This window comes from Artemia franciscana, chromosome 10 (assembly GCF_032884065.1).
Source record: "Artemia franciscana chromosome 10, ASM3288406v1, whole genome shotgun sequence".
NCBI classification, from domain to species: domain Eukaryota; kingdom Metazoa; phylum Arthropoda; class Branchiopoda; order Anostraca; family Artemiidae; genus Artemia; species Artemia franciscana.
In genome coordinates this window covers 30,848,752-30,876,673 of record NC_088872.1, presented here as the reverse complement: position 1 = coordinate 30,876,673, position 27,922 = coordinate 30,848,752, and the positions used below count along the sequence as shown (strand labels likewise).

The following is a 27,922-nucleotide window of genomic DNA, read 5'->3' as shown; positions in this document are numbered from 1 at the left end:
GGAAGGGGCTATTTTAAAAGCATGGGATGAGGATCATTTTATTGAAAATAGAAAGTTGAAAGTTGTTGTGTCTTTATTAAAACGACTGCCAGTCCACGGATTTTTCTTTGCGGTTGATTGTGTATGGCTATCCTGTTTAACCTACGTAATTGGATGGATGAGTAGGGTTAAGGCCACATTCAAGTAACAAACAGTATATATATATATATATATATATATATATATATATATATATATATATATATATATATATATATATATATATATATATATATATATATATATATATATATATATATATCAGTCTTACCTGATAGTGTAGTCACCAGAAGAACCAGCCTCCAAGATGACAAGCTTCGAATGATCTGCACCAACAGCCAAATAATTCCTAAAAAGGAAGGACGAATTAAGAATTTTAGGGCTAAATTATCAGGTTTTCTTTAGGGGAGGGGGTCATTTTTAACAGTTAAAGGTTCTATTCCCGGTGCGTGTGTGCAGATAGACTACTAAAAGGTATAATTGAAAGGCTATGAACCACTGACAGTAAATATTAACCTAGGATAAGGCATTTGGTGAAGACTCTACCGAACGTAAGGAATACATTTCATAGACAAGATTTTCCATTTTTAACACACGGGTGGTGAAAAATTCGGCAGCAGTGGATTCAAATCTCAGCTACTAAAATTAAATGGCGCAAAGTTTTGATCAAGAAGTAGTTCTACAAGATTTTAAGATAACACTGATTTATATAAATCAGGTGTATTTATATAAATACACAAACAAAACAAAACAGTTTTACTTTTCAAACAAAAGTAATGAGCAGTATTAGGACTAAAAACCCTGAGAAAAATGAAAGAAAAAATCATCTTGTATTTGGAGGGGGCCACCTCAAAACCCCATGCTCAATAAAGTTTCAACAGTGTTTTTATTTTAGATGGCAATAGAGATAGCCAGTTGGGAATTGCAAGTATTTTACAGATCAACTTTCGAAACTTTTGATCTGGAAAATCTATTGTTTAAAGGAAATGAATTGTATCTTAAATATATATATATATATATATATATATATATATATATATATATATATATATATATATATATATATATATATATATATATATACACATTTAAAAACGATATATGAGTTAACTATTAGGACGATATATGAGCAGTATTAGGACTAAAAACCCTGAGAAAAATGAAAGAAAAAATCATCTTGTATTTGGAGGGGGCCACCTCAAAACCCCATGCTCAATAAAGTTTCAACAGTGTTTTTATTTTAGATGGGAATAGAGATAGCCAGTTGGGAATTGCAAGTATTTTACAGATCAACTTTCGAAACTTTTGATCTGGAAAATCTATTGTTTAAAGGAAATGAATTGTATCTTATATATATATATATATATATATATATATATATATATATATATATATATATATATATATATATATATATATACACATTTAAAAACGATATATGAGTTAACTCTTTTAGACTTGAGCTTAGGCACATGAAAAACATATTCTTTTATTTATGGCTGCTATCGAAACTCCTTTGTCAAAATTTCTCTTTACTTACTAATATTATCACGAATACCCAAACGAGGACAAGCTGGTATAAAAGATTTGAGCTGTTCCAGTACTGAGAGATGGTTGGGGGGTAGCCGTTCCGTCAACAGCTTCTTTCTCCGTCCGTATACCTGAAAGAGAAATCCTGCTTGCGAGTCCTCATAGTGGCGTCAGGGTGGACCTTTCACGATTTTTCCTAGCCAAACCGTGACTGCCAACAGTGCTACAGGGTGAAATTGAGGAGTGGTGCCCATCGAGGAAATTATAGACTAGTAAACGATACAGCATTTGCACTGGGTTCTGATTAATGGATAATTCTTCTTGGTTTGGTCTGTTCTGGTGGGCAATTTTGGGGGAAAAAACCTCTTCCTAGCCAAATTATGTATTATAAATTGCCTTTCAAAGCTTGGCACTGCAGGGAGTTGTTAGTAGTAGTAGTGCTTGAAAGATCACAATTTCCAGTGTCCAAATTAGATAGGAATACGTTTTGCCTCCAATGCTCGCTAAGTTTTGAATGAGTTGATTTCATCCAAAACTCATGACTCTTTTATAAAAGTGACAAAAAGAAAAACAGAACGTTTTAAGAAAAGATGGAAGAACCATACATCACATATTTAAGGCATATAGGATATGTCTTGTGCAAAACAAGACTTACTCCTTTTTCGTTAAACTTGAATTATTCTGACGGATATCGCGGCCTGATTAGCAGTGGACTAGGTTAGTCATATAGGACTACAAGAGAAAGGAAGGATGATACTTGACTTCCATTATGTATACGACGTCATGTTACTTCAAGATGCCCCCCAAGATGTTATGACCGCGGTGACAGAACAGTCAAAGAAGTAGAAAAGTTTCTTCAATTGTTCGGTCTAACTAGTTGATATTTGCTTTAAATGTAAGAATATTCATGAACCATTGTATCTAAAAACCTGGCAAAACAATGGTATGGTGTGCAAAGGATAAAAAATTAAAATCAAGTATGCAAGGTTAAAATCCTGGTCATGAAAAAACATTTGATTCAATTTAACCAGTGACATAATTGCCAACAGTCCGGAGTAACAATACTTCAGCTAAAGATCTACAGCTAAAGATAGAAGTTACAAAGACAATATATAAAGTAAAGTAGAAAAAACTACACACAATTTAAGAACATTAAGGAGAACAAAATGTTTCAAATGAGGTAAAAGATTAAGATGTTCAAAACCGAAGTAAACCGAAGCTCCCTTCACCAATTCCTAGCATTAGAAAATTAGTACCCTTTGGATTTAGTTCAAGGAAAAAAAGGTTTTCATGATTCCAATAAAAACAGAAAAAAAAGAAGAATATTCTTTACAATTTGTTATCCTACAAAATTAAAGACAAGAAAAATATAAAAACATAAAACAGTTGGAAAACTGACAAAATATACACTGAATTTCACTTACTGAAATGATTTTATGCGATGAATACGTCTATTATGAGATCTTAATATATTTGATGGTGCGTCAAGGTTCTTAATGTCCTTTACTAAAACATGACCACTTTCTGTTCCAAAGGCGATATTCCCGCTGTTGGTGAAAGTAAGACAACTTGAAGAACTACATTCATTTTCGTAAGGTATATCTAAAATGTAAGAGGATAGTGTTTAACAACCACTAGTAGCTATGCTTGCTAATCTTACTATGCTCAGCAAAATATACAAGCCCTCTACATACAAAAGCTTCTCCCATTTAAAAGGAAAAAGAACAGAGGTTTGTCAACAGAGCACTTCAGCCAACTTCCTCTTAGTCCTCTGTTGGCAAACCTTTTCATGGAATTTGTTGAAACGTCCAATATACTGAGTTTTAGATGTTCGCCTTGTTTTTGGGGTAGATTCATGAATGACATAGTTTGTATTTGGAAGCACGGATTCGAGCCCTTATAAATTTTTCTTGAATATTTAAATAGTTTTGATAAAAACGTTAAATTTACATTTGAGTTTGAAGAAAATGATGGGCTACTATTTCTTTTTTTTTTTTTTTTTTTTTTATTAAAAGCCTTTTAGTAACCTTTTGCTTTTCTCAAATTATAGAAAACCTACACATAGCGACATTCAAAAATTTTCACTTGTACCACCCAATTTCAATCAAAAGAAGAGTTGTGATTTCATTAGTCTATAGGGATTTTAGAATTTGTTAACAGGAATATCGTGTTACAGAACACTTGCATTAAGAGACATTTCATTTGGTAGTGGTTATCCAATTAAATTCATAAACGGAATAATTAAAATAGACCCATTAAACACAATAATACAATAGCTGCAGTTTCAGTCTTCCGAATCGAATTTGACAAAAGTTATATTTCTTTACCTTATGTATCCGGTATTTCTATCGGAAATACCGGATAGAATCCTGTATCCTGTATTTTTTTACCTGCATACTTTAACTGTATCCGGTCTAGGTGAAAAGATTAAGCGAGTTTTACGAAAACATAACACAGATACATGCTTTGAGTCAATTAGACCATTAAGAAGTAGTTTTCTAAATTCTGGGAAGGACTTGACTCGTGGCAATTTGGGTTGCTGTACATGTAGTATTCCTTGTTCTTGTTGAAGGTTTTACATTGGCCAAACCAGAGGCGCCATTTGGGGGAGGGTCATTGGGTGGGCGAATGCCCATCCCAGATTTTCCAGGGGGCCAAACTTCCACCAAAAAGAGCCCTTTGCCGGCCATAATAATCCATTATATTCAACAAATCCATTCTGTCCAATTGATTTGAAATTACTGCATGCCTATTAACCAAAGAGCGTAATTGCTTGACGACCCTTGGGGTAATTATGCTATTTGCTATTAATTATCGTAAACTTTGAAAGTAGGTAAGATACATAATAAAATTCTCGAGTTCTGTCAAATGCCCATTTCCTAGATGATTACGAGACACGAAGTGAGTTGGGGGGGGGGGGCAAGATGGAGTTTATGCCCACCCCAAGATTTGGTCCAAATGGCGCCTCTGGGCCAAACCCAACAACAGTTTGTTGAACGATTTATTGAGCATAAAACACTCAATAGATAGAGCTTTAAAATTTAGTAAGTCTCCAGAAACTTTTGTTTCAGCTTTGGCGGAACACGTTTTATACCACATTGATCATTACGTACAATTTGAGGATGCCACAGCAAACACCGAGGCAGATTTGATCCTGCCCTAAAAACTTCATAATTTTGAAATAACCAAGAGAGAAATCTAAGAGAATCGCAGTTTTCAGGTGTGAACTGACTGAATATGGGTCCAGGGGACAATATATTTTTACTTGCTACTTTAAAGATTATCTTGCCTTTTTCTGCAAACAAAAATATAAAATTAATAAAAAGAGCAAACAAAACATCCTTTAAGAAGCATCCAGAATTTTAACAATATCAGCTTATTTATTGTGACCTTAATTGATGTAGGGGTTTGTACTAATTAGCAAATAATGGTACAAAGAATCTTCACTTTGGCAATAGTCGGTTTTTACAATCCAATAGAAGGTGTTTAGTTGTTAAAATAGAATAAATTTTGAGTTAAGCTGTTTTAATTCGCGTCGTGGTTTATGAAAAAAAAAAATAAAGTAAGAATGATCGAAAAATACCTTTGGCCGGTTTAGGTAGTCGTAAGTCCCACCAGGTAATTTCTCCATTTACTGAACAAGAAACAAACACGTTCGGATCTTCAGGACTACAACAAATGTCAGATATACTGTCACTATGAGTATTGCGAAATGTTGTTGTTGATATCAAACTATTTGTATCCCAAACTTTGATCCTGAAATAATTACATACACAAATGAAACTAATTGAAAATATTTAAACACAAATCTAAGAAAAAATAAGGAGCATAACTTCTCATCGACCTTTATCCAGTAAACATAAATAAAATGGAGTTTATTCCAGAGGGATGATTCAGGAAAAGGATCATTAAAGCAAATTACCTGTTAAATTACGAGAAATCGTGGAAAATCGCTTTGATTCTGGGATTCTAAGAAAAAGTCGTCATTTAATTTCATAGTCACCTTTCTCGGCATGCACGTCAGATAAATTATACAACGCATGATCAGAATATGAATCAAGCATTCGAATCGGAAAACCACACGCTTTTAAAGTCAAATGAATTAATATGGATTCTTACGATTGAAGATACGCAAATGTTAATTAACAAACATCTTGTACTATTTTTACAACCATCTAGTACAAACATCTTATACTATAATTTTATTAGTATCTGGCTTTTGACGCTTTCACGTGTTGAAATAAGGACGGTTTCACCGTTAACGGTACAGGTTGTGCATATCTTTGAACTGCAATATTTATCAAATACTGCTAAGGCTAAGAACAAATTTCAGATAAGATTCTATGGTATTTACTGCAAGACAAGACGAGGGTATGCAGAAACAACACATGAAATCAAACAATAAATATCATCAATTTTGGCCAAAAGTAGAATAAACTGGAAAAACAAGATTTTCTTTGATTAGAATCACATGCTGCAAACCTTGCTACTCTACAAATGAATCGTGGTGAAGAGCTGTTTAAGACACCTGGAAGTAGCAACTCAGTTTTTCCCAAATATTTTTCCCTTAACTTAGGAAGCGCAAAACATCAGCTAAAACAACGCATCAAATTATTATTTTCATCTTTACAAATCAGGCGAACATTGTAACTAAAATGAAAATCCCTTTCTACCTGAACTATGGTATCCTGAGGAATTGACTGTTTGGTAAAACTTTACTTCAAGTTTTTAATTTTCCAAATACAGTTGCAAAAATGTAGGAGCCTTCGTTTGAATTAAAAACGAATTAACATTTTTCTTTTTCCATTTACTTTCTAGAACAGTTATAAGTTAAAAACGACAATCACAACTTTTGTCATAAGACACAAATCCCCGCGTTTTGAAAAACAAGCTCAGATAGTACTTCAATATCGAATCCTGAGTATCCTGAGTAATTGACTTTTGGGTATAATTTTACTTCCAGTTTCAAATTTTGTTCTGGCAACCTTGCTACTCTACAAATGAATCGTGGCGAGGTACTCTAAATACAGTTGAAAAAACGGAGGAGCGTTCGTTTGCCTTGAAAACCAGTTAACATTTTTCCCTTTCTATTTGCTTTCTAGAATAGTTATAAAACTAAAAAGAACAATCACAATTTTTAGTCATAATATGCTAGTCCCCGCGTTTCAAAGAAACAAGCCCAGATAATACTTCAATAAATGTGTTTGTTTTTCCATTCTGTCAATGCTGATGCCATTAGACACGTATTTTATAGCTGTTAATTGCGAATGACAAGTCTATAGGGATTTATCTTAGAGGGCTCATATTTGAAATTAGGTTGCGCAAGAGGAAAGAAAGAAAAAAGAGATTAATTATTTGAGAAAATTGCAAACCATAGACGTTCTAGCATTTCTTAGATTTAGGGAGCGGCCAATGACCCCTTGCGTACAAGCTTTACGAGGGTGGAGGAGCAATATTTTATGGGAAAAAACTTAAATAAAAACAAACAATGGGCGAATTCTGCGAAAAAAAATATATAACTGGTTAAGAAATGGATCCAAAGTACAACCATAATTTACATACCTGGTCTGAAAAATTTCCGAGTCAATTGTTAAAATTTAATTTCTAGTATTCGTAAATTTTCTAGAACAGATCCAAGGGTGTATTATTTTTCCTACTCACAGGCAATTTCAAATCTTTAAATCGTTACAGTTCTGTTTAGTGTAAAAAGAAACTTCTGCCTGGTCTTAGCCCGATCCCTTAGCTTTTACCACGCCTCTCCCCTCACAGTGGCACTGGCTATATATTTTGTATCTTTAAACGAACAATAATTGCATAGGTATATATATATATATATATATATATATATATATATATATATATATATATATATATATATATATATATATATATATATATATATATATATATATATATATATATATATATATATATATATTTTTCGAAGACTACATTATGTTTTTTTTCTGAACATTTGATTACTAAAATTTTTCGGTGTGAAAAAACAATCTAGATAGGTCATGACTTACTGAAATTAGAGGCCCAGGAACGAGAAAAACTGTCAAAATGAAGGTTGAAAGTTCGACAGGGGTAAGTGAATACCATCCTATAAAATTTCACATTTTGTGTATACAGGAGCTTGAAACTTCTACAGTAGAGTTTCCTGATATGCTGAATCTGACAGTGTAATTTTCATTAGGATCGCTTAACTGTTTTGGGGTGTTCCCGCTTTTTCGAAAATTCACAATTTTTATCAGGCTTGTAATTTTTGATGGGTAACATTAAACTGAATGAATTTTATATATTTGGAATCAGCATAAAAAGCCAAATCTTTTTATGTACGATTTTTTTTTTTTATAAAAATCGTTTTTTTAGAGTTTCGATCACTATTGGGACGAGTTGCTCCTTATTTACCGTTCCTTACCACGAACTGTTTGAAATTCAACTAAAAATATTATTCTCTTGGATTGGATTTTAAGTAAAGTCAATTGTTTTCTCTTGTATAGTTCAGGGGCACCAATTTACGAACTGACTAGGCAAAGAATAAATGAACGTAAATAAAACTAAATCTAGAAAAAAAAAACTGCACAAAAAGGTTTGCTCTTGTGTGAATCAGGGAATGGAGGGACTGCATTTTCGCAAAGGAGAATAAACCGGGAATAAACCGTTTCTGTGTGTAAAATTAGAGGAATAAAAGGTCCAAAGCTGAACTACGACAAAACCACGAAAAAACAAAGAAATACATGTACTAGTTGAGTTGTTTTAGTTTTATATTTATTTTTATTTGTAGTCTATTAGTTTTACAGTTTAGCTTTCTTTTCTTCCTCTCTTCTTTTTTTTCAACGCTGATGGCGCCTTGTTGCATGCGAGAAAATATTTGTTTGATTGTTTCTCTTTTTCATTACACTGGCCATAGATGCGTTTGTCGTCTCCATGTTTAAAATTTGAGACAAAACAACACATGTTGAATTAAAAACAAGGATAAAAAAAGTAATCCGATTGCGGTAAATTATCAAACTAAACGCGGTAACGGTATAACCGTTGTAACTCGTTCTTTACGCTACAAGTAAAAAAAACAAGTTTTTTTTAACTGCAAGTAAAGAGCGACATTAAAACTTAAAACGAACAGAAATTATTCCGTATATGAAAGATGTTGTCCCCTCCTCAACCCCTCGCTCTTTACACTAACGTTTGACACTTTCTCCCATCTCTACTTTTTAAAACAGTAAAAAAAAACTTTAGCGTAAAGAGCGAGACGTTGAGGAGGGGATAACCTCTTTCATATACGGAATAATTTCTGTTTGTTTTAAGTTTTCGTGTCGCTCCTTACTTGCAATTAAAAAAAACTTGATATTTTATTATATAATTTCTGAACGTTTTTGAATCGATGCATGTTTTGATTTTGGCTCACCGCACATGAATAATTAAAACAAAATTTGAATATTTATTTTTTTTTGCTAAATGGCTTTCTCATAGTTTTGATTGGACGATTTTGACAAAAATCGTCCAATCAAACGTGGTGGCTAAGGAGGCCTAGTTGCCCTCCAATTTTTAGTTACTTAAAAGTGCAACAAGTTTTTTTTTACGAACATTTTTGTTGGTAATAAACATACATACCTTACGAATTAGCTTACGTAACGAACTTCTATATTTGTGTAATTTTATTACGTATGTGAGGGGTTTTGCATCCTCGCCAATACCTCGCTCTTTACATTAAAGCTTGAATTTTGTCTCAAATCCTTAAGAATGACCCCTGAATCACAGAGGCCATAGAATAAATAGTTGAAATTACAAAAAATGCTTTAACGTAAAGAGCAAGGTATTGTGGAGGAGACGAACCCCCTTATATACGTAATATTTTATGGTCGTTTTAAGTTTTAATGCAGCTCATTACTTCCAGTTGAAAAAAAAATATTTATTTTCTCATTGTTTTTTTTTTTTAATAATGCTGAAAATCCTGCGCCCCCTTCATGGAAATTCTCTTCCCTTATTATAAATTCCTCCAAGGAAAAATTATCCCACGTAACCCCCTCCTCCGAGCCAACACCCCCCCCCCAATACAAAAAAAGCCTTCCTGAGAACGTCTGTAAACTTCATAATAACCTTTACTATATGTAAACAATGGTCAAAGTTTGTAACTTGCAGCGCCTCTCTCGGGGACTTTGGGGAATTAAGGCGTCCCCAAAGAAATAAGTTTTCGACTACGCTCAACAAAATGGCTATCTCAAAATTTTGATGGGGTGACTTTGGGAAAAAATGAGTGTAGGAAGGGGGCCAAGGTGACCTCCGATTTTTGGTCACTTAAAAAGGGCACTAGAACTTTCGATTTCTGTTAGAATGAGCCCTCTCGCGACATTATAGGACCACTGGGTCGATACGATCACCCCCGAGAAAAAAAAAACAACAAATAAACACGCATCCGTGATCTGTCTTCTGGCAAAAAATACAGAATTCCACAGTTTTGTAGATAGCAGCTTGAAACTTCTACAGTAGGGTTTTCTGATACGCCGAATCTGTTGGTGTGATTTTCGTTAAGATTCTATGACTTTTAGTGGGTGTTTCCCCCTAGTTTCTAAAATAAAGCAAATTTTCTCAGGCTCGTAACTTTTGATGGGTAAGACTAAATTGATGAAACTTATACATTTAAAATTAGCATTAAAATGCAATTCTTTTGATGTAACTATTGGTATCAAAATTCCGTTTTTTACAGTTTCGGTTACGATTGAGCCGGGTCGCTCCTTACTACAGTTCGTTACCACAAACTGTTTGTGGTAATTCTGTGAGAAATACCATTCAAACACAAGGGCAGTTGAAATTGAATGAGAAGTATTTCTAAAGAACTATGAGATTTCAGTGTAAAAATCAAGAGTTGATGAAGGGGCAGCCCCCTCATATATGGAATAATTTCTGTTCGTTTTAAGTTGTAATGTTACTCCTTTCTATTATTGAAAATAACTAGTCTTTTTTTATTTAATTAAATCAAGAGCCTTTCCCACGCATTCCATTATTTTCTGATTTACCAAAATCAGAAATCGGATGCATTATCACTGTGTAAAAAACTTTTTTAAGGTCAAAGAGAATATTTGCTGCAAAATGGACATAATCAGTAACCTCTAATAAAAACAAGATGTAAAGTATCTACTGCATGCTCCGTTGATCTAATACTAAATAAAAACTAAACTGATCAGAAAAAAATTCTATGTCAAGAGTGACTGTTTTTGCAATGTTAAAAATTCTCTATATTAGCTCCATTTGGGTCATATATATTTAACATACAAATCTATATTTACCTTTATTCTTTTTTTCCCCAAAAGTTTTGGTAACGATGTTTTTCAAACGCCCAAGAGCGCTTACGCATCAAGATTCCCGGGAGAAATAATGATAAGGGTTTTCAGCGAAAGTAAGTCATGCTGCTCAGTCACCTTTGGGCTCCAATGTGCTGGAAAAAGAGGTTCACCGATTTTTAAACAGGGACTTATACAATCGAGATGTATGCACGAAAATAATCCCCAAAGTGTTAACAGACAGAATAATGACCTAGCGTGTCGCAGTGTGTTAGGACCTGATTGAAAGTTATGAAACCAATTACAACTTCTTTGACAGATTCATCACAGGTGAAGAAAAACTGGTTTTCGAATATGATCCTGAACCCAAACATCAGAGCAGCATACTAATGAATTTCCTTGACAAAAGAAATGAGCAAATCACGGCAAAGGTTATGCTCATCGTGTTTTTTGGTAATTGAAATTTAGTATATCACGAATCTATACCCCAAAGACGTACTGCAAACATCAGATATCACTGTGACGTGCTAAAACGGTGAAAGGCTCCAGACTCCTTTTTACTCCCAAGAATAAAAAGGTCACTCAAAGGAAAAAATCATGGAACGCTGGGAAGGACAAAAGACACTTAGACCATCTTTCTACGAGACGTCCTCGCTGAGACCTTCCATGAAACCAACGAGGGGTGGGCAAAACGTTGCAAGAGGCGCTCTGAATCGCATGAACAGTATTTAGAAAAGCATTATTATATGTATATACATATATTTAGCATATATATTTACATATATATATATATATATATATATATATATATATATATATATATATATATATATATATATATATATATATATATATATATATATATATATACATATATATATATATATATATATATATATTTGTATATATATACAGATAACATAAATATGTTATATGTATGTATAAAATAATATATAGGCGGCTTCGCCACCGGGCCCCGGCACTCAGCACGCAACAGGCTTCTATATATGGATTCTCATTGTCGCTTGTCTGCTAACCGCAGATAATGTGAGACAATTTGCTGTCTTTTCATACTGAAATTTTTCAAAGACATTTGATTATAAAAGCTAGTCCGATTTGTAATAACAATATGTACTAAGCTTCAAACTTTTGGTTTTCTTTTTTAAGGTTTTTGAATTGCTATAATTCATAAAAATACACTAAAAAAAAAAAAAAATTAAACTGAAAGACTTACATTCCATCATCAGCACCGCTGACTATTTTCTCGTTTTGGGACGTGATGTCCAAGGCAGATATACCTGCGTCATGCTCAATCGCCGAAGCAAAACAGCTAAAGTTCCAGCCATCAGTCTTATTTATTTTTATTACAGAAACAGACCCGTCATCTAATCCTACAATGACCTAAAACAGAAAAAAGAGAATTAAAATAGAACAAAAAAAAATGCTTTGAACGGTTGTTTTCTACTTCCGTCGCGAGATTTTGATAAGTTTTTCATAAATGACTCGCAAAGGAATTCTGGACTTTTTACATTTAAAAGAAAAATCACTTAAAATAGAAGACCCGCGCGTCTCCCCTTTACGCCGTCGCTAGTTTGAAATACTAATATCTCTAAGAAAAAAAGGGGAATTCTGCTCCTCTTATGACTGGTCTGAAGTTCTAAAGCAAATCAAAATAGCAAATTTCGCAAAGGGGGCAGTGGTCACATGGTTCCCCTGAGAGAAGTAGGCCATATCCACAAGTAGGGGCATACTACTGCTATTTCCAATCACTACCCAGCTCCATCCTATGCAGCGTCTGTCCATAAGACAATGCATTTCGCGAAACACGTTGTTTTGATTGGACAGAATGAAGGTAAATAACTTTACGTAAAGAGACGAAGGAGGTTCATCATTGTCGATGGAGGTTGAAGGAAAAGGAATAGTGTGTGTAAAACTAAGCAGTGTCCATGCCCGCCGCCCCCAAACAGCGCAGGGGCGCAAACTTCTTCTAGAGAAAATAGATTACGTCCTATAATTTAGCACATAATTTTGTATACTATCAACACACGTTGGCTGGCAAACCAGAATGGAGGCTAAGGGAGGGTTCGAGAGGCTCCTACCACCGGGAGAGCCTTCACTAAGAGGTCCCGTGATGCTCACATAGCAAATCACATCATGCTTTAAAAATGGAGGGAAAGCTTACCAGCCCGTTATATTGGGATTGCTAAGAAAAGTCTCACTATAGCCCATATTACCAAAACATGGCTAAAAGCAAGAGGTATTTCTATATATAGGGCGGGAAAAACTAATATTCAAATCCAGAACCCTACAAGGCGATCATACCAACATTCTTTAAGTCTGAACGCGGTGGGTCAATTAGCAAATTAGACCCGGACTAGTAGTCTAGGGGCCAAGAACTAGATTTCTAAGATTCTTATTTGTTAAATTTTTAAAACGAATGCTCCACAGAAACAGCAGAATACAAACTGGTGGAGCACATAAAGCTTCTCTTGGAACTTAGGAGCACGCGTTAGGCATGTTCATAGACATTGAAGGTACGTTTGACAAAGCTTCTTTCGAATCAATTGAAACATCCTTGGAAGAGGGGATGATTGACGAATCTATACAGAACAGATATTTCTACATGCCCAAGAGCCAAAAGTAGCCCTAGAATTAAACGGTGAAATATTCAGACTATTCTAAATGGTTGCACTCAAGAAAGAATAAATTATCCATGTGTTTGGAACCTCGTCCATGAAAAGTCTTTGAAGCCTACTTGAATAGCATTCCAGGTACGCTCAAGCTTATGCTTACAATATAGTATCTCTTCTAAGAGTTCTAACATTTGAAAACCTTGATTTGACAGGAATAGCATATGCTTGATAAAATTTAAGTATGGTTACATAATCTAAACTACGATTTACTCCTGGAAAGAATGAGGTATTATGTATTCACAAATAAGAGAAAATGGAAAATTCCCATTACACAGACATATATGGTTTTTTTTACATAAAAAAATAAAAAAATAGAGGCAATATATGCGGTGTGATTGAGATCATCAGCTGAGCTGAAAAGCTCACTCTGTAGAGAAAGCATGGAAAGCCACAGCTTCCCTTATCCAAAGCCAAAACAGTGGTGGTGAAAAAAACTAGGACTTAGCGCCAGACAAGAATATTTATACTTTTAAGCCGGTGCTTACTATATGGTGTAGTGATCATAGTCAATTCGACTCAAGTTATAAGCCTCAAGACCCCTTCAATCAAGAGACAAAGACTAGCCTGACTAATTATCACATTAGCGTATGCATGGCGAATTATATTCTGCAAAGTAAATTTTGTAAATAACGTCCCTTGAGCTATGTGTAGGACACATACATAGAGAACTTTCAAAATGAAAAAGGCATAAAAAAGGCTAAAGGGTGGATATTGCTGATGAATGTGCTTAGAAACAGCAGATGCGAAATGGGAAATCAAAAGCCATACAGACAGTAATAATTCATTGCTGTTTAGACATGGGGCTGTGCAGATCCACTAGGATAATTTTATCCCATACGCAAAACTTGAAAGTCAATTTGGCAAGAAGAAATTAAAATGAACAACCCAGTCTAACTTAAAACGAATAAAAATTACCACAAATAAGAGTAGGTTACCGTTCCTAAACTTGCTAAAGGCAAGAACGTCATTTACGTTTATTGAAAGCGATTTGTATTTCAAGCAGCGTGTTTTTGATTTGTCATAACATCAACGGCGACGCAACAAAGAAATAATATCATAAGGCTTATCAAGGTTTACAAATAAGAGTGGTGCTACTTCCCTCCCTCCAAAACGCTCTAAATGGCTGAAGTGTCATTTAACTTTTATTAAAATCAATATGTCTTTTGAACAGTGTGGTTGTGTTAATGAAAGCAAAAAAAAAAGAAGAAAAAAAAAAAAGATAACAAGAAACTACTAATGAAAGTAGACCGATTGTTTAATATATAATAATATTTATTCCTTATAATCTCAGCAAGTTTTAATTGTTCGAAGTAATAATTATATAAAAAGGAAATGTTGAAATGTTGAAATACATTTTGTTTTCAGTAAGAAGCCATGGTCTTCAGAAGGTTTAGGGGACGGTAGTCCTACTTCGTTTAGGGTAATTTCTGTTCGTTTTAAGTTTGACTGGATAATTCATTTTAATTTGTGTTTGTTTCAGGGTTCATTTATTCATCTATATAAATATCATTTATCTGTATGTGTGAAATGAATATTTATTTGAATTTCTGTTTGTTTTGAGCTTCATTTATTCATTGATAGCAAATCATATTCATTTTAAGACTGAATTAATAGAGGACTCTACATCTGATCGTGCTAGGTTATAATTTTGCTCTTTAGTTTTCTTAGAAAAACGTCTTGTTTATTTTTTTTTTAATTAACCTTTCAAAAGTTTGAAACTTCAAATACATCAGTTCCAGTGGTGAAGACTCTGATTGACAATAAGCATGCCAAACATACAGTATTTCAAGGAATGGGATGGCATACTTGTATTTAAATAATTTCTAAGACCACACTACTTTTCCATGTACGAAAAATTGAGCAAAAAAAGAGTTTAATTTCAACAAAGCAGTGAAAAAAAATAAAATATAAAAACTACACTTTAACTAAAAAAAATAATAAAAATACTCCGATATTTCAGCCCCACGTACGGGAGCCTTTCTCAACGACAAAATTTACAACCGACAATTTAAGACTTTTTTATGACATCACAAAAGAAAAACCACGAAACTAAAACAGCTCATATGGCACTTTTGACGAGGACAGAAGAGCCAAGAGCTCATATGGCACTTGTGACGAGGTTGGAACCTAAAATTAAAGTCGGTACTAGAGTTATCGATTTTGCTGTTCTTTGTTTATTGGTAATTATTACACAGATAAACCTGCAAATACAGTGTTCCTGTAGTCTCTTCTTGTTCAGTATTGTAACGTTTGTCCCACCAAGTTTCATCCTAATCTCTCCACTGTAACCGTTTTCCAAGATTTTCGGTTTCCCCCCGACTCCCCCCAATGTCACCGGATCCGGTAGAGATTTAAAATAAGAGCTCTGAGACACGAGATCTTTCTAAATATCAAATATCACTGAGATTCGATAACCTGTTTGTAAGTTAAAAATACTTCATTATTTATAATTTTCCAAATTAACCGTCCTTCCACTCCCCCCAGATGGTCTTGTCAAGGAAGCGACTATTCCTAATTTAATCTGGTTTGGTCCCTGATACGCACACCAACTTTCAGTGATCGTTATACTGATCACGTATCTAGTTCCAGATCTTTTTTATGTAAAAATTGTGTTGGTCCGGGATTCGAACGTAAGAACTCATATCCCTAGACCAGCAAGCCACACTTAAGAGGAACAACCATTCGTTTTATGGGCAAATAAAATTATTCTCGATTATCTCGTTTGCTCGCTCCCTCTCCCAGATAGTCGAATTGTGAAAGCGACTATTTCTAATTTAATCTGGTCTGGTCCCTGATATGCCTGACAGCTTTCATTGTCCTAGCTTATCTGGAAGTTCCCAAACTAGCAAAATCAGGACCGACAGATAGACAGACAGACGGACAGAAATTGCGATCGCTATATGTCACTTGGTAAATACCAAGTGCCATAAAAAAACCAAAAAAAATCATTTACCAGCTAGCATCTGGTATATCACGTTACCTTTTATGAGATATTAAACTAAAACAAAGATAATGATTAAAATGAAGAAATAAAGGCTAAAACAAACAGAAGTTGAAATGAACAACGAGCTCAGACCTAAAACAAACAGAAACGACCACAAATGCATACGGTGTTACCCCACCTTCAACTCCAAATAGCCAAGACTGTCTTTATCATTTTATTGAAGAAAACAATACGATATATTTGACCCTGATCGTTTTTATTAAGATTTTATAAGATATCATTTCCTTTTATTACCTCAATGTGTAAACAATGGATTATGAACTGCAATCTGGACTGTTGAAATTCACGATTTTAATTACAATTTAGATTATGTACAATTAAAAAAAATCTTCATCAGAAATAACTAGATCTACATTGCATGGGCAACGTGAGGTGCTGCGGCAACTTTTGTTCGGCTTCGCCGAGTAAAGCTCTGCGAGAGCAACAATTTGGTTTCGTCTCCTTGCTTTGATTAAATGCTGAAGTTTTTAATCTGTACAGATCTTAAAATAAATGCTAGGTACACCAACGCACAAAGTTACAAACCCCTCATTGCAACTAGCAAAAGCTACGAACCTTTCGTTGCTGAAGATCATTATAAGCCAACATCCGACTGATGCTTAAAACTCCCCTATATGTCTCACAATTGATATTGGTCTATTTTTGGTTTCAGTGTGTACCTTACTACTGAAGCTGTCAACCCCTATAAACTTTCAAACTGGTATATCTCATGAAGGAATTTTCTACCAAAATATGGATAACATATGCTTTGATCAGCTCATCAAGAGCTATCGACTGCCGTCAGAAAAAAAAAAATCTGTCTTAGTTCAAAAATTGACTTTTTTGCCATAAGCCAAGTTTCTAACGTCATCACTTAGAAAGGAGCAAAGGATAAACTCTAATTTGTTTAGCAATGAGAGAAATTTTAATTTTAAGAGGCATATCTGATACCTCTTTCTCGGAATAAGCTGAAATCGGTGCTAGAAAAAAAAAACACAACAAAACCAAAGTGTTGCTCACACAACACAAATAAGACAATTTTATTTCTGACCTGGGACTTTTCTGGGATAACTGACATACATCCACTTGCAGATGGCAGGCACATGTCACATAATGCCATTTCTGGTGACACACTTTCTGCATTTTCAAAAAGCCATAATGATCCTGTCCAAAATCTAGCAGTAAGATTGGATGTCAGAAGAAGCAGCTTTCCCTCTGTAATTGAACAAGAATTCAAAACCATTTTTTCTTTTTTTTTTATAACTGAAACAGGTTTCATAGCAGCTAAATGTCCAACCCGCATTGCTGCTACTGACCTCTCTTTAATTTTAAAGGAAATTGTAAATAAACTTAAAACCTATTGTTCTGGTATTAAAAAATTTTCGAATTTTAATCCATATTGGAGTGTTAATAATTTACTGCAGGTGATAGATTCTTTAACAATGGTTTCAGCTAAAAGAATTGAGTCTTTCGATTTTGCGACAATGTATACTAATTTATCACTTAATTTAGTGTTTGATAATTTAAAAACTGTTATAAAGAAATCTTTCCTCTTATCTAGTAAAAGGTTCTTAAAAATAGACAGTTATAATAAAAAAGCCATATGGACAAACTGCTTTAATACTACAGTTAACTTGAGATGTTACAGCTTGGATATGATTTTTGAGTTATTGGAATTTGTTTTATACAATACTTATATAAGATTTGGGGGTGATTTGTACAAGCAAATTATGGGAATTCCCATGGGGGGGAATGCCAGCCCATTTATAGCTGACTTGTTTTTAAGTCAACTAGAATATAAATATATGATGGATAAGAATAATCCAATTAATTTAAAACATGCTTTGTCAAATAATAAAAGATATTTAGATGATATTTTGGTCTTAAATTGTAAGGATTTCATTGATATTTCTAAAAATATATATCCATCAGAGCTTATTCTTGAGCCTAGTCATGGCGCTGGTCATGAAGATCATTTCTTAGATTTAAATATTAATATTTGTGATAATAATAAATTAAGTTTTAAAATGTATAATAAAACGGATGATTTTGATTTTGAAGTGATTAGTTTCCCATTCCCTGAAAGTAATATACACTCAAATATCACATATTCAGCGTTTTTCTCACAGTTACTTCGTTATGCAAGGATTTGTAGTAATTATATTGATTTTAAAAATAGATGTAAAATCTTAAGCCAAAAATTGATATCAAGAGGTTTTTCTGCAAATAAATTAACTTGGCAATTTAAAAAATTTAGTTTTCATTATAACGAACTTTTAAATAAATATCAAAAGAATTATCTAGAAATACTTAAAGAAATTTTTAACTAATTTCGGAGGTTCGAGAAATGTTGTCACAGCGCCATTTATTTTGAATTGTGTTTCTAATTGAGCGGATTTTTTAAAAAATTAGCCACATGGTAAAGATGAATTCTATAATTGTTTAGTTCATTCAGGTTTTTTGCAATGTGTTAATATTTGTGATTTGGTAAAATTTATAATATTTAGTTTACCTATTGTTGCTAAAGGGAGGGATATATTAACAGGATAAGCTTGTTTCGGTTTTACTTGGTTGTTTTAAATTTGCTGGGTTTTTTTCATAGGCATGTATTTTGGGGGTGATACCTGACGCGGGGATGCCATGGATATTCTGTGGTAGCCACAACACTGTGCTGGGTAGAGAATTTAGAGTGGCGAAACCCTACATAGGCCAGTGTATTCTCCTGATGAGCCCTTATGTTGGGTGTTGCCTCTGAATTATTTGTCTATATTATTTTTTCTATTGTTCGGTAAATGACGACTAATACTTATTGACGACATGACTGCCTGTCCATGGATTATTCTTTATGGTTGATTGTGTGTGGCTATGCTGTTTGACCTATGTGATTGTATGGATGAGTAGGGTTAAGGCCTCATTCAAGTGCTGGTCTATATTAATCACTAATTTAGGAAAACAGTCTTCCTTTTCTCCTTCTGTCTTTTTTTTTTTTTTTTTTTTTTTTGTGTTTGTACTGTAGCATTGGTGATTTCTCTTTTCATGATATGTAACAGCTGTATGTGCATTCTAGTTTAAATAGAATTATGTTGTCTTTTGAGTCTTGTAGGTCTAGTGAAGGAAATATTCAATATTTAGTCTGGTGTTTCCCTTTTTTTCCCCTTCATATTAATCTTTATTGCAGCAGGCTCAAATTTAAGATAGCAAGTTATCTTCAAAGACCTGGTAGCAACCTCTTCGTCTTTGGTTTAGATTGTAGCATTCAATTGACAACTATTTACCTGTTCAGTGCAAATCAGTGGGTAGTTAGAAGTCTATGTGACAACTTAGCTAGATGATTATTGTCTCTTGACACTTAAAGATCAAACCAAATGTACATTAGTGAACATACTTTTTGTGCTTGCATGGGCTAAGACACCAACAAATATATGATGTCTCAAAGTTAAAAAAAAAAACATTTATTGGAGGTTGCCCTACACTGCAAAACTAGCTGTGCAAAGACCATTTTATCTTGTATGTATACTTTTTTTTTTACAGCTTCAAGATATAGAGAAGATTTTATTTTGAAGTTGGCAAGTTTGGAGATCTAGTGCTCCTTTTTCAGAATTAACAATAATAATAATAATAATAAACATATTCTAAAAATGAAGTTTTTCAAACAAAAGTAATGAGCCATATTAAAACTTATACGAGTAGAAATGAAAAGGTAATATAGTAACACCAACTTGAAATGAACAGAAATTACTATCAGTGATTTGGAATCCTCTGTCCAAAAGGCGAGGATTCGATTCCCAGTATGGCCGTTTTTTTTTGGTTTGGAATGGTCAGTGGCGTGACTGTAAGCTCAGCCAGATTCGACCCAGCTCTAAATGGGTACCCGGAGGAACAGAGGATGGCTTGCCCCCAGCTCCCCATAGCACTACCCGGTTGAAGGGCCTTGAAGTGGAGATCAGAATCACTGGTTTGGAGTTTGCGTGACTAGTATCGTATCCTTTACCTTTTAAATGTAACAGATGACAATACTCTCCCCCACCCCATGAAACCTATAAATGATTTGAGCTATATTTGCATTTTACTGAAAATAACATGTATTTTGTTATATATATCAACTACAAAAATAATAATAATAACTGAAATTACTCTAAAGAAATGACAAAGTGGACTGATTGTTTAACCTATGATTATATTAATTTCTGAAACTCTGATCAATCTATGATTTTCAAGATGTTATAATAAGGAAAGATAAACTGTTTAAAATAAAATTTTATCTTTATAAAGTTCTAGTTCCATAAATTGTAAGGAGGTATATGGACTGAGAACAAGTTCTTTCACCTCTTTGACTTCTTCTTCAGAAAAACTAGCCCCTGGACGCACTATTCTCCTCCAGTCAGCAAACAATGAATACATACAATTATGTACAATAATACACTGTTATTGATTATGGGAAGTGCGAGTACCTGAGCTACCTGTCCCCAGCATTTTAAGGCCACTAGGCCGGCTGGTACCAATACGGCTCGTCCTACTCATTCCCGCTCTCTTCTGCACAATCAAAAACTATAGGTAAATCACATCCTTTTAAAATTGACTTCTAATAAAGCACAAATGATGCTCTGGCATTTAAAAGGTTTAGAGGGTGGTAGCCTTACGAATGTGTATGGTAATTACTGTTCATTTTAAGACTGACTGGATTATTCAATTAAAGTTTGTTCGTTTTTGGTTTCATTTATTTATTTATAATAGGGTTAGTTATCTTTATACTTGATGTGATCATTCATTTCAATTTGTTTCTTTTGGGTTTAATTTATTCATCAATAATAAATTCTGTTCTTTTTAGGGTTTAATATAGCTCTCTCTGTTTCTTTGGAAATCTTCTTTGATAGAAAAGCTTTTTTCAACTGATGTTGTTTTGTCTTTAACTAATGTAACTTCATTTTTTGCTATTGTAAAAAATATCAGTAAAGTTTTTTAGCCGTTTCTATGCTAAAGAATTTAAATGTTGGAGTGCAATTTAAATTTTTTGATAAATTTGAATATTTAGTCTAAAATTTCAATCAGTAGTAGTTTTGTGCAAATAAGTATTTAACTGCAGTTACAGTGTAGAATTTTAGGTAGACGGGGATATGATACTTATTCACATAAACTGAATATGTTAGTTTTGTGATCAGACGACAATTAGATTACCAATTTATTGTTGGTTAAATTATTGAATTATGAATAACAGAATCAATTTTTAATACATGTATATTTTCACCAGTCAAAAGGCAGATAAGTCCCCCCTGTCATTTGTTTGGATACCTACCTGATTTGACTTTTTTGTAAACAAACGAACTTGAACTTAAAACCTGAGTAACTCTGGGTCCTCTATAGGGCTGGAGCCATTCTAACCCTCACTGGGTACACATCCTTGCATATCATAATCTGCCATTTTACAATAAGGATCTTTCTCCATGAAATTCGATTCTGTTTTTTGTCTTGAGTTTGTTTTAGAGCCTAACTGGTGCCTATATGGCTTGAAGTTTCAAAGCAGATCAGCATGAAAAAAATCAATTTTTTTCAAATAATAGATATAACTCTAATTTTCTTCCAAGATTTTTTTTTTTCAATAATGTTGCATTGGTCCACTCTACTTAACCTGAAAGTTTTATGCCAGTTGGAGATACACAGTGTTTGGCCAATATTGAAGTAACACAGATCAAAACTATCCATTTCTTTTTTCAAATTTTTTTGTGTCTAAGGGTTTGGCCCAATAAGTTGCTAGCCAATTGAAGACAAAACAACTTTGGGCCTACTTTCGGTTTCTTGTATCCAAACAATAATTGTTTCCCATAGCTTTTATCTTTATTGAAACCCCCCTGTCTCTGTCTACATGCCCTCTAAAGTTTAAACCTATCTGAAAAAACAAGATTTGTTGGTCCAGTTTCAGCTGAAACACATCAATACAACCAATCTTCAAAACATTTTTGTTTTAATTTACAGACATTGGCCTTGTCTGCAGGGATATGAGGTACAACACAATTTTGGAATCATTTATGGGTGTCGCGAACCAATACAGCCACAATCAATTTCAATTTTCTTTCTCCATTGGGGTCCACCTGACCAAGAAATGATTAATGTCATTTTCAAGCTGATAAAAGTTATTAAATTAAAGCCCCTGGTCCTAGGTGTTGATTCTTTTAGTCTGAGATGATAAAATAAACATTCAGAGTTAAGCATATGGGCTGAACAAGAGTACAAAGTCTTCACCAATCACAAAACTGAGTGCTGGACTGATCTTTGGAAAATAGAAGTTAACTGTCACGCATCAATATAACCAATCTTCAAAATATTTTTGGTTTAATTTAAAAGTATTGGCCTTGTCTACATGCCATGCAAGTTACAAGGCTATAAGAGACAACAGAATTTTAGGACCACTTATGGGTGTTGCAAACTTATACAGCCACAATTAGTTTCAATTTTCATCTGCATTGGGGTTCACCTGACCAAGAAATGATTAATGCCATTTTCAAGCTGATTAAAGATATTAAATTAAAGCCCCTAGTCCTGTGTAGATTCTTTTAGTCTGGGATGACAAAACAACATTCAGAGTTAAGTAGATGGGCTGAAGAAGAGTACTAAAAGTCTTTGCAAATCATAAAAATAAGTTTTGGGTGGATTTTTGAAAAAAGGTTAACAGTGGAATTTCTCGTAGATGGGGAGAGAATTATTTCTGCAAAGCCTGTCTCTGATATGAGTCTATTTCTGCTTGTCATAGGTTTTAATATAGCTGTTTACTTGTTTTACCCATAAGGATGCTCTTGATCAACAGCTTTAATCTAACTTTTTATTTTAATTTAACTTTGAACATCAAAAGCAACATTTTTGATAGCTTTATGCTTCACAACAATAAAAAATTATAGCTTTTTTAAAGTGAATAACTAGATCAATACAATCACTCTTGGTAAAAAAAAGAAGATGTATTCATTCTGGGGAAGAGTATAAAATTATATGTTTCTTATTACTTTGGCTTTAGACATTGGCTCATGGGTACTCATGCAAGTTAAATTCAATGGCATATTTTAATTGAGATAATCCCTTTTTATGGCACTTGGTATTTACAAAGTGACATATAGCAATTGCAATGAAATTTGATGTTCAGAAGTATATTGTGTCTCAGAGCTCTAATTTTAAATCCCAACCAAATATGGTGACATTGAGGGAAGTTGGAGGGGGAAACATAAAATCTTAGAAAACACTTAGAGGGGAAGGATTGGGCTGAAACTTGATGGGAAAAATCAGCACAAGTCTTAAATACTTGATTGACATAACTCTAACAGATCTGCTCTCTTTGGGGGAGTTGGGGGGGGGGGTTAATTCTGATAAATTAGAAAAAATTTGGTATTTTTAACTTACAAAGGAGTGAGCAGATCTTAATAAAATTTGATATTTAGAAGGACCTTGTAACTCAGATCTCCTATTCTAAATCACAACCAGATAGAGTGTCATTGAGGGAGTTAAGGGGGGACTGGAAATCTTGAAAAGCACTTAGAGTGGAGAGATCAGGATGAAACTTGGTGGGAAGAATAAACACAAGTCCTAGATACATGACTGACATAACTGGACTGGATCTGCTCACTCTGGGGAAGTTGGGGGGGGGGGACCTAATTTGGTAATTCAGAAAAAATCGATATTTTAAACTTACAAATGGGCAATTTGATCTTAATGAAATTTGATATCTAGAAGGCCCTCATGTCTCAGACCTCTTATTTTAAATACTGACTGGATCTGGTGATGTTGGGGGGAGTTGAATGAGGAAACCAGAAATCTTGGAGAACACTTAGAGAGGAGATATTGTGATGATACTTGGTGGGAAGAATAAGCACAAGTCCTAGATATGTGATTGACATAACCAGACTGGATTGGCTCTCTTTGGGCAAGTTAGGGGGGGGGGGTTAATTAAGAAAATTAGAAAAGGTACTTGTAACTTACAAATGGGTGATCAGATCCTAACAAAATTTGATATTTAAAAGGATCTTGTACTTCAGAGCTCTTATTTTAAACCCCAACCAAATCTGGTGACATTGAGGGAGTTGGAGGGAGAAACCAGAAATATTGGAAAACATGAAAATTGAGGTATCTTTATCTTATGAATGGGTGATCAGATCTTAATGAAAATTGATATATATATAACGATCTTATGTCTCAGATGCTCTATTTTTAATTTAAACTGAACCAGGGACATCGGGGGTAGGAGGGGGGAACCAAAAATCTTGGAAAATGCTTAGAATGGAGAGATCAAGATGAAACTTGATGGGAAGAATAAGCACAAGTTCTAGAAACATGATTGACATAACTGGACTGGATCTACTCTCTTTGATGGGGGTTTGGAGGGATTTCCAGTGCTTTGGTGAGTTTGGTGCTTCTTGACGTCTTAGGACAATAAAAATTTGTAGGCATGTCAGGGACCTACTCAAATTGACTTGATAACAGTTGTTTCCTTGATTTAACCATCTGGGGGGCTGGAGGGAGGAAAAATTGAAAAAAATGAGGTTTTTTTTAACTTACCAATGGATGATTGGACCTTAATGAAATTTGATATTTAGAAGGACCTTGGTGTCTCAGAGCTCTTACTTTAAATCCTGACCATGTCTGGTAATATTGGGGGGAGTTGGAGGGGGAACAGGAAATCTTAGAAAACATTCAGAGTGGAGAGATTGGGATGAAACTTGTTCGGAAGGATAAGCACAAGTCCTAGATACATGATTGACACAACCAGACTGAATCTGGTCTGTTTGGGGGATTTAGGGGGTTGTTAATCAGGAAAATTAGAATAATTGAAGTATTTTTAACTTACAAACAGGTGACTGGATCTTAATTAAATTTGATATTTAGAAGGAACTCGTGCCTCAGAGCTCTTGTTTTAAATCCTGACCAGAGCTAGTGACATTGGGGGGAGTTGGAGGGGAAACCAAAAATCTTCAAAAATGCTTAGAGTGGAGAGATCAGGATGAAACTTGGTGGTTAGAATAAGCAAATGTCTTAGATATGTTATTGAAGTAACCAGACTGGATCCATTCTCTTTGGGGCAGTTAGAGGGGGGGTCCAATGCTTTGGTGAGTTCAGTACTTATGGATGGACTAGGACAATGAAAATTGTTAGAAATGTCAGAGACTGGCACAAATTGACTTCATAAAGTTGTTTTCCCCAATTCAACCATCTGGGGGGCTGAAGGAAGAGGGAAAATTAGAAAGAATGAGGTATTTTTAACAAGTGGTATTTTATTACAAGTGGGTGATCAGATCTTGTTTACTGGCAGACAGTAAACAAGCAGTAGGAAGAAACACACTACATATAGTTTGTGTTGTACATTTGTCTATTTAGTTGGGTCAAGTTAAAAGTCTGTATTTAGGAGCGCTATAAGCAAATATTTAAGAATATTTTGAAAGTAGTTTCCAGAATTTTATCATGTGTCCTCCTGTAGAGTGAAAGTACCAGCACAGCCTAAACTAAAACCACAGCATGCTTCCCTTGATTAGACTATCACATTTCTTTCTACAATATTCAATGGCAAGTTTAAAAAAAAATTACTATCTGACAGATCTTAATTCTTTTGTAAGTGAAATGTGTACATGCTAATGACAGGTAAAAAAAACAACCTGTTTACCCAGAGATAATAAGCATCAAGAGATTCAAAATGAAGGAGTAATATAGCCTATTAATTAAGCCTGCATCTGGGGGAGGAGGTGTATTGTCTGATGTACTACTCAAGACTTGGAGCTCTTCTGAAAGAAAAAATGTTAATAAATAAGAGTTGTAGCCTAGCCTATAATTATATTTTTTATGATCAAACATCATGGTTTGATTTCTGAAAATAACCTATATAGAAGCAGTCATAATATTTGGAAAGAGCATAAAATAAGATATCAATTAGTACTATTTTAACTTGTTACAATATTTCCTTCAGAAGATCCCTAAATCTTTAGTATTCTATTGTCAGAAACAGGAATATAATCAAATTTTGGTAAATATTTTTCTGTTCATATTATTGACTTTCTAATAAGGTGGACATACTACTTGATGCCTTTTTCATGCTCCTTCCAAATATAATAATCACTTTTGCTGCAAATTAATTTTACCCCCACCTCTATATATACCAATTCAGGGTACATATTTTTAAATTAGGGGGGGTGGGGGCAAAGTTTACACTTACCTCTCATTAGCATCAGAAATAAACTTTACCTCACCCCCTTAATGTGCAAATATACACCCTGAATTGGTATATATTAGTGTAGGGGTGAAATTCATTTGCAGCAAAAGTGATTACTATATTTGGAAAGACTATAAAAAGATGTGGTAAATGTTTAGTTTCATTCCAGTTTAGAGCACTTAGAAATGCTAATTCTAGAAGCACATCCATTTGAAATGCTAATTCTAGAAGCACATCCATTTCTGGTTGACGCTCCTCCTCCATGTTTTTTTTGAATAAATATAGGATAAAGACCTTGCCCTGCTGCCCGCAGGGCTCATGGACTAATACACTTTGCTCTATAGGTAATGTTGCAAGTCCACTTTATGCATTTTTAGTCTTGTGGGAGGAGGATTTTAGAAAGCTAAAAATGGATGCATTTCTCTAATCATGACATAGAAACAATATGCAATCATCAAAATCTTGCTATATGCAGTAATACGCACTTGGAACAAAACTAAAGATTTACCAAAAATATATCAAGTGGTATGCTCACTTAATTGGTAGGCCTAAGTCAATAATAGGCTAGCAACAGCAAAATATTTACCCAAATTTTTGCTAGCTCAGACCTGGGCTAAATAGTATGTTATCATAAAATCGACTAAGACTAGAAGGTAGTGGTCGGGAATCATAAGCTTCCGAGAGTCCTCCAGAGCTCTCCATCGTGTTTTCTTTTAGCTTTGGGTGTGTTCCAGCTGATGGTTTTTCAGTAACTGCAGTTACTGCGCGGTAACTGCCCATTTTTAACTGTAGTAGAGCCAGTGGGCGGCACAGTAAGATGACTAGCAGTAGCGTCATTTTCAAATTAAATACACGTGTTTAAATTTAAGGGACAGTTTAATGCTGATTAGTATAATTTTTTTAATTCCTTCTGTTTCAGAGCATTTAGAGAGGTTCTAAGCCAACCATTAGCATTTGGCTGTCACAAATGATTTTGTCAAATGAGCTGGTGAAAAATAGATAGAACATATACATTTTCTCTTTTTTTATTATTTCAAGACTAGAATATCACAAAGCTAAGCATTCACATAGCTTGATTGTATCTTAAGAAAATACAATCCCTGATGGAGTTTTGTTAATACCTGTCTTAAATTGACGTGTCTAAATAAAATGGGCCTATAGCATTTACAGGATAGTAGTGGGACAACTATAGCAAGTTTTTTTTCAATATTCTACT

The 27,922-nt window shown here is 34.1% G+C and overlaps 1 protein-coding gene across 1 annotated transcript in view; it reads right to left on the bottom strand.

Moving 5' to 3' along the window:
• Positions 1 to 27,446, bottom strand: part of LOC136032497 (methylosome protein WDR77-like) — a 33,413-nt gene extending 5,967 nt beyond the window's left edge. The window contains exons 1-6 of the mRNA XM_065712806.1: positions 27,315 to 27,446; positions 17,581 to 17,744; positions 12,088 to 12,254; positions 5,153 to 5,325; positions 2,994 to 3,171; positions 311 to 388 (exon numbers count right to left, since the gene is read on the bottom strand). Of these exons, the coding sequence (XP_065568878.1) occupies positions 311 to 388; positions 2,994 to 3,171; positions 5,153 to 5,325; positions 12,088 to 12,254; positions 17,581 to 17,744; positions 27,315 to 27,408 (854 nt within the window). The 5' untranslated portion in view covers positions 27,409 to 27,446. The remainder of the gene's footprint in view (positions 1 to 310; positions 389 to 2,993; positions 3,172 to 5,152; positions 5,326 to 12,087; positions 12,255 to 17,580; positions 17,745 to 27,314) is intronic.
• Between the last annotated feature and the right edge of the window lie 476 nt (positions 27,447 to 27,922).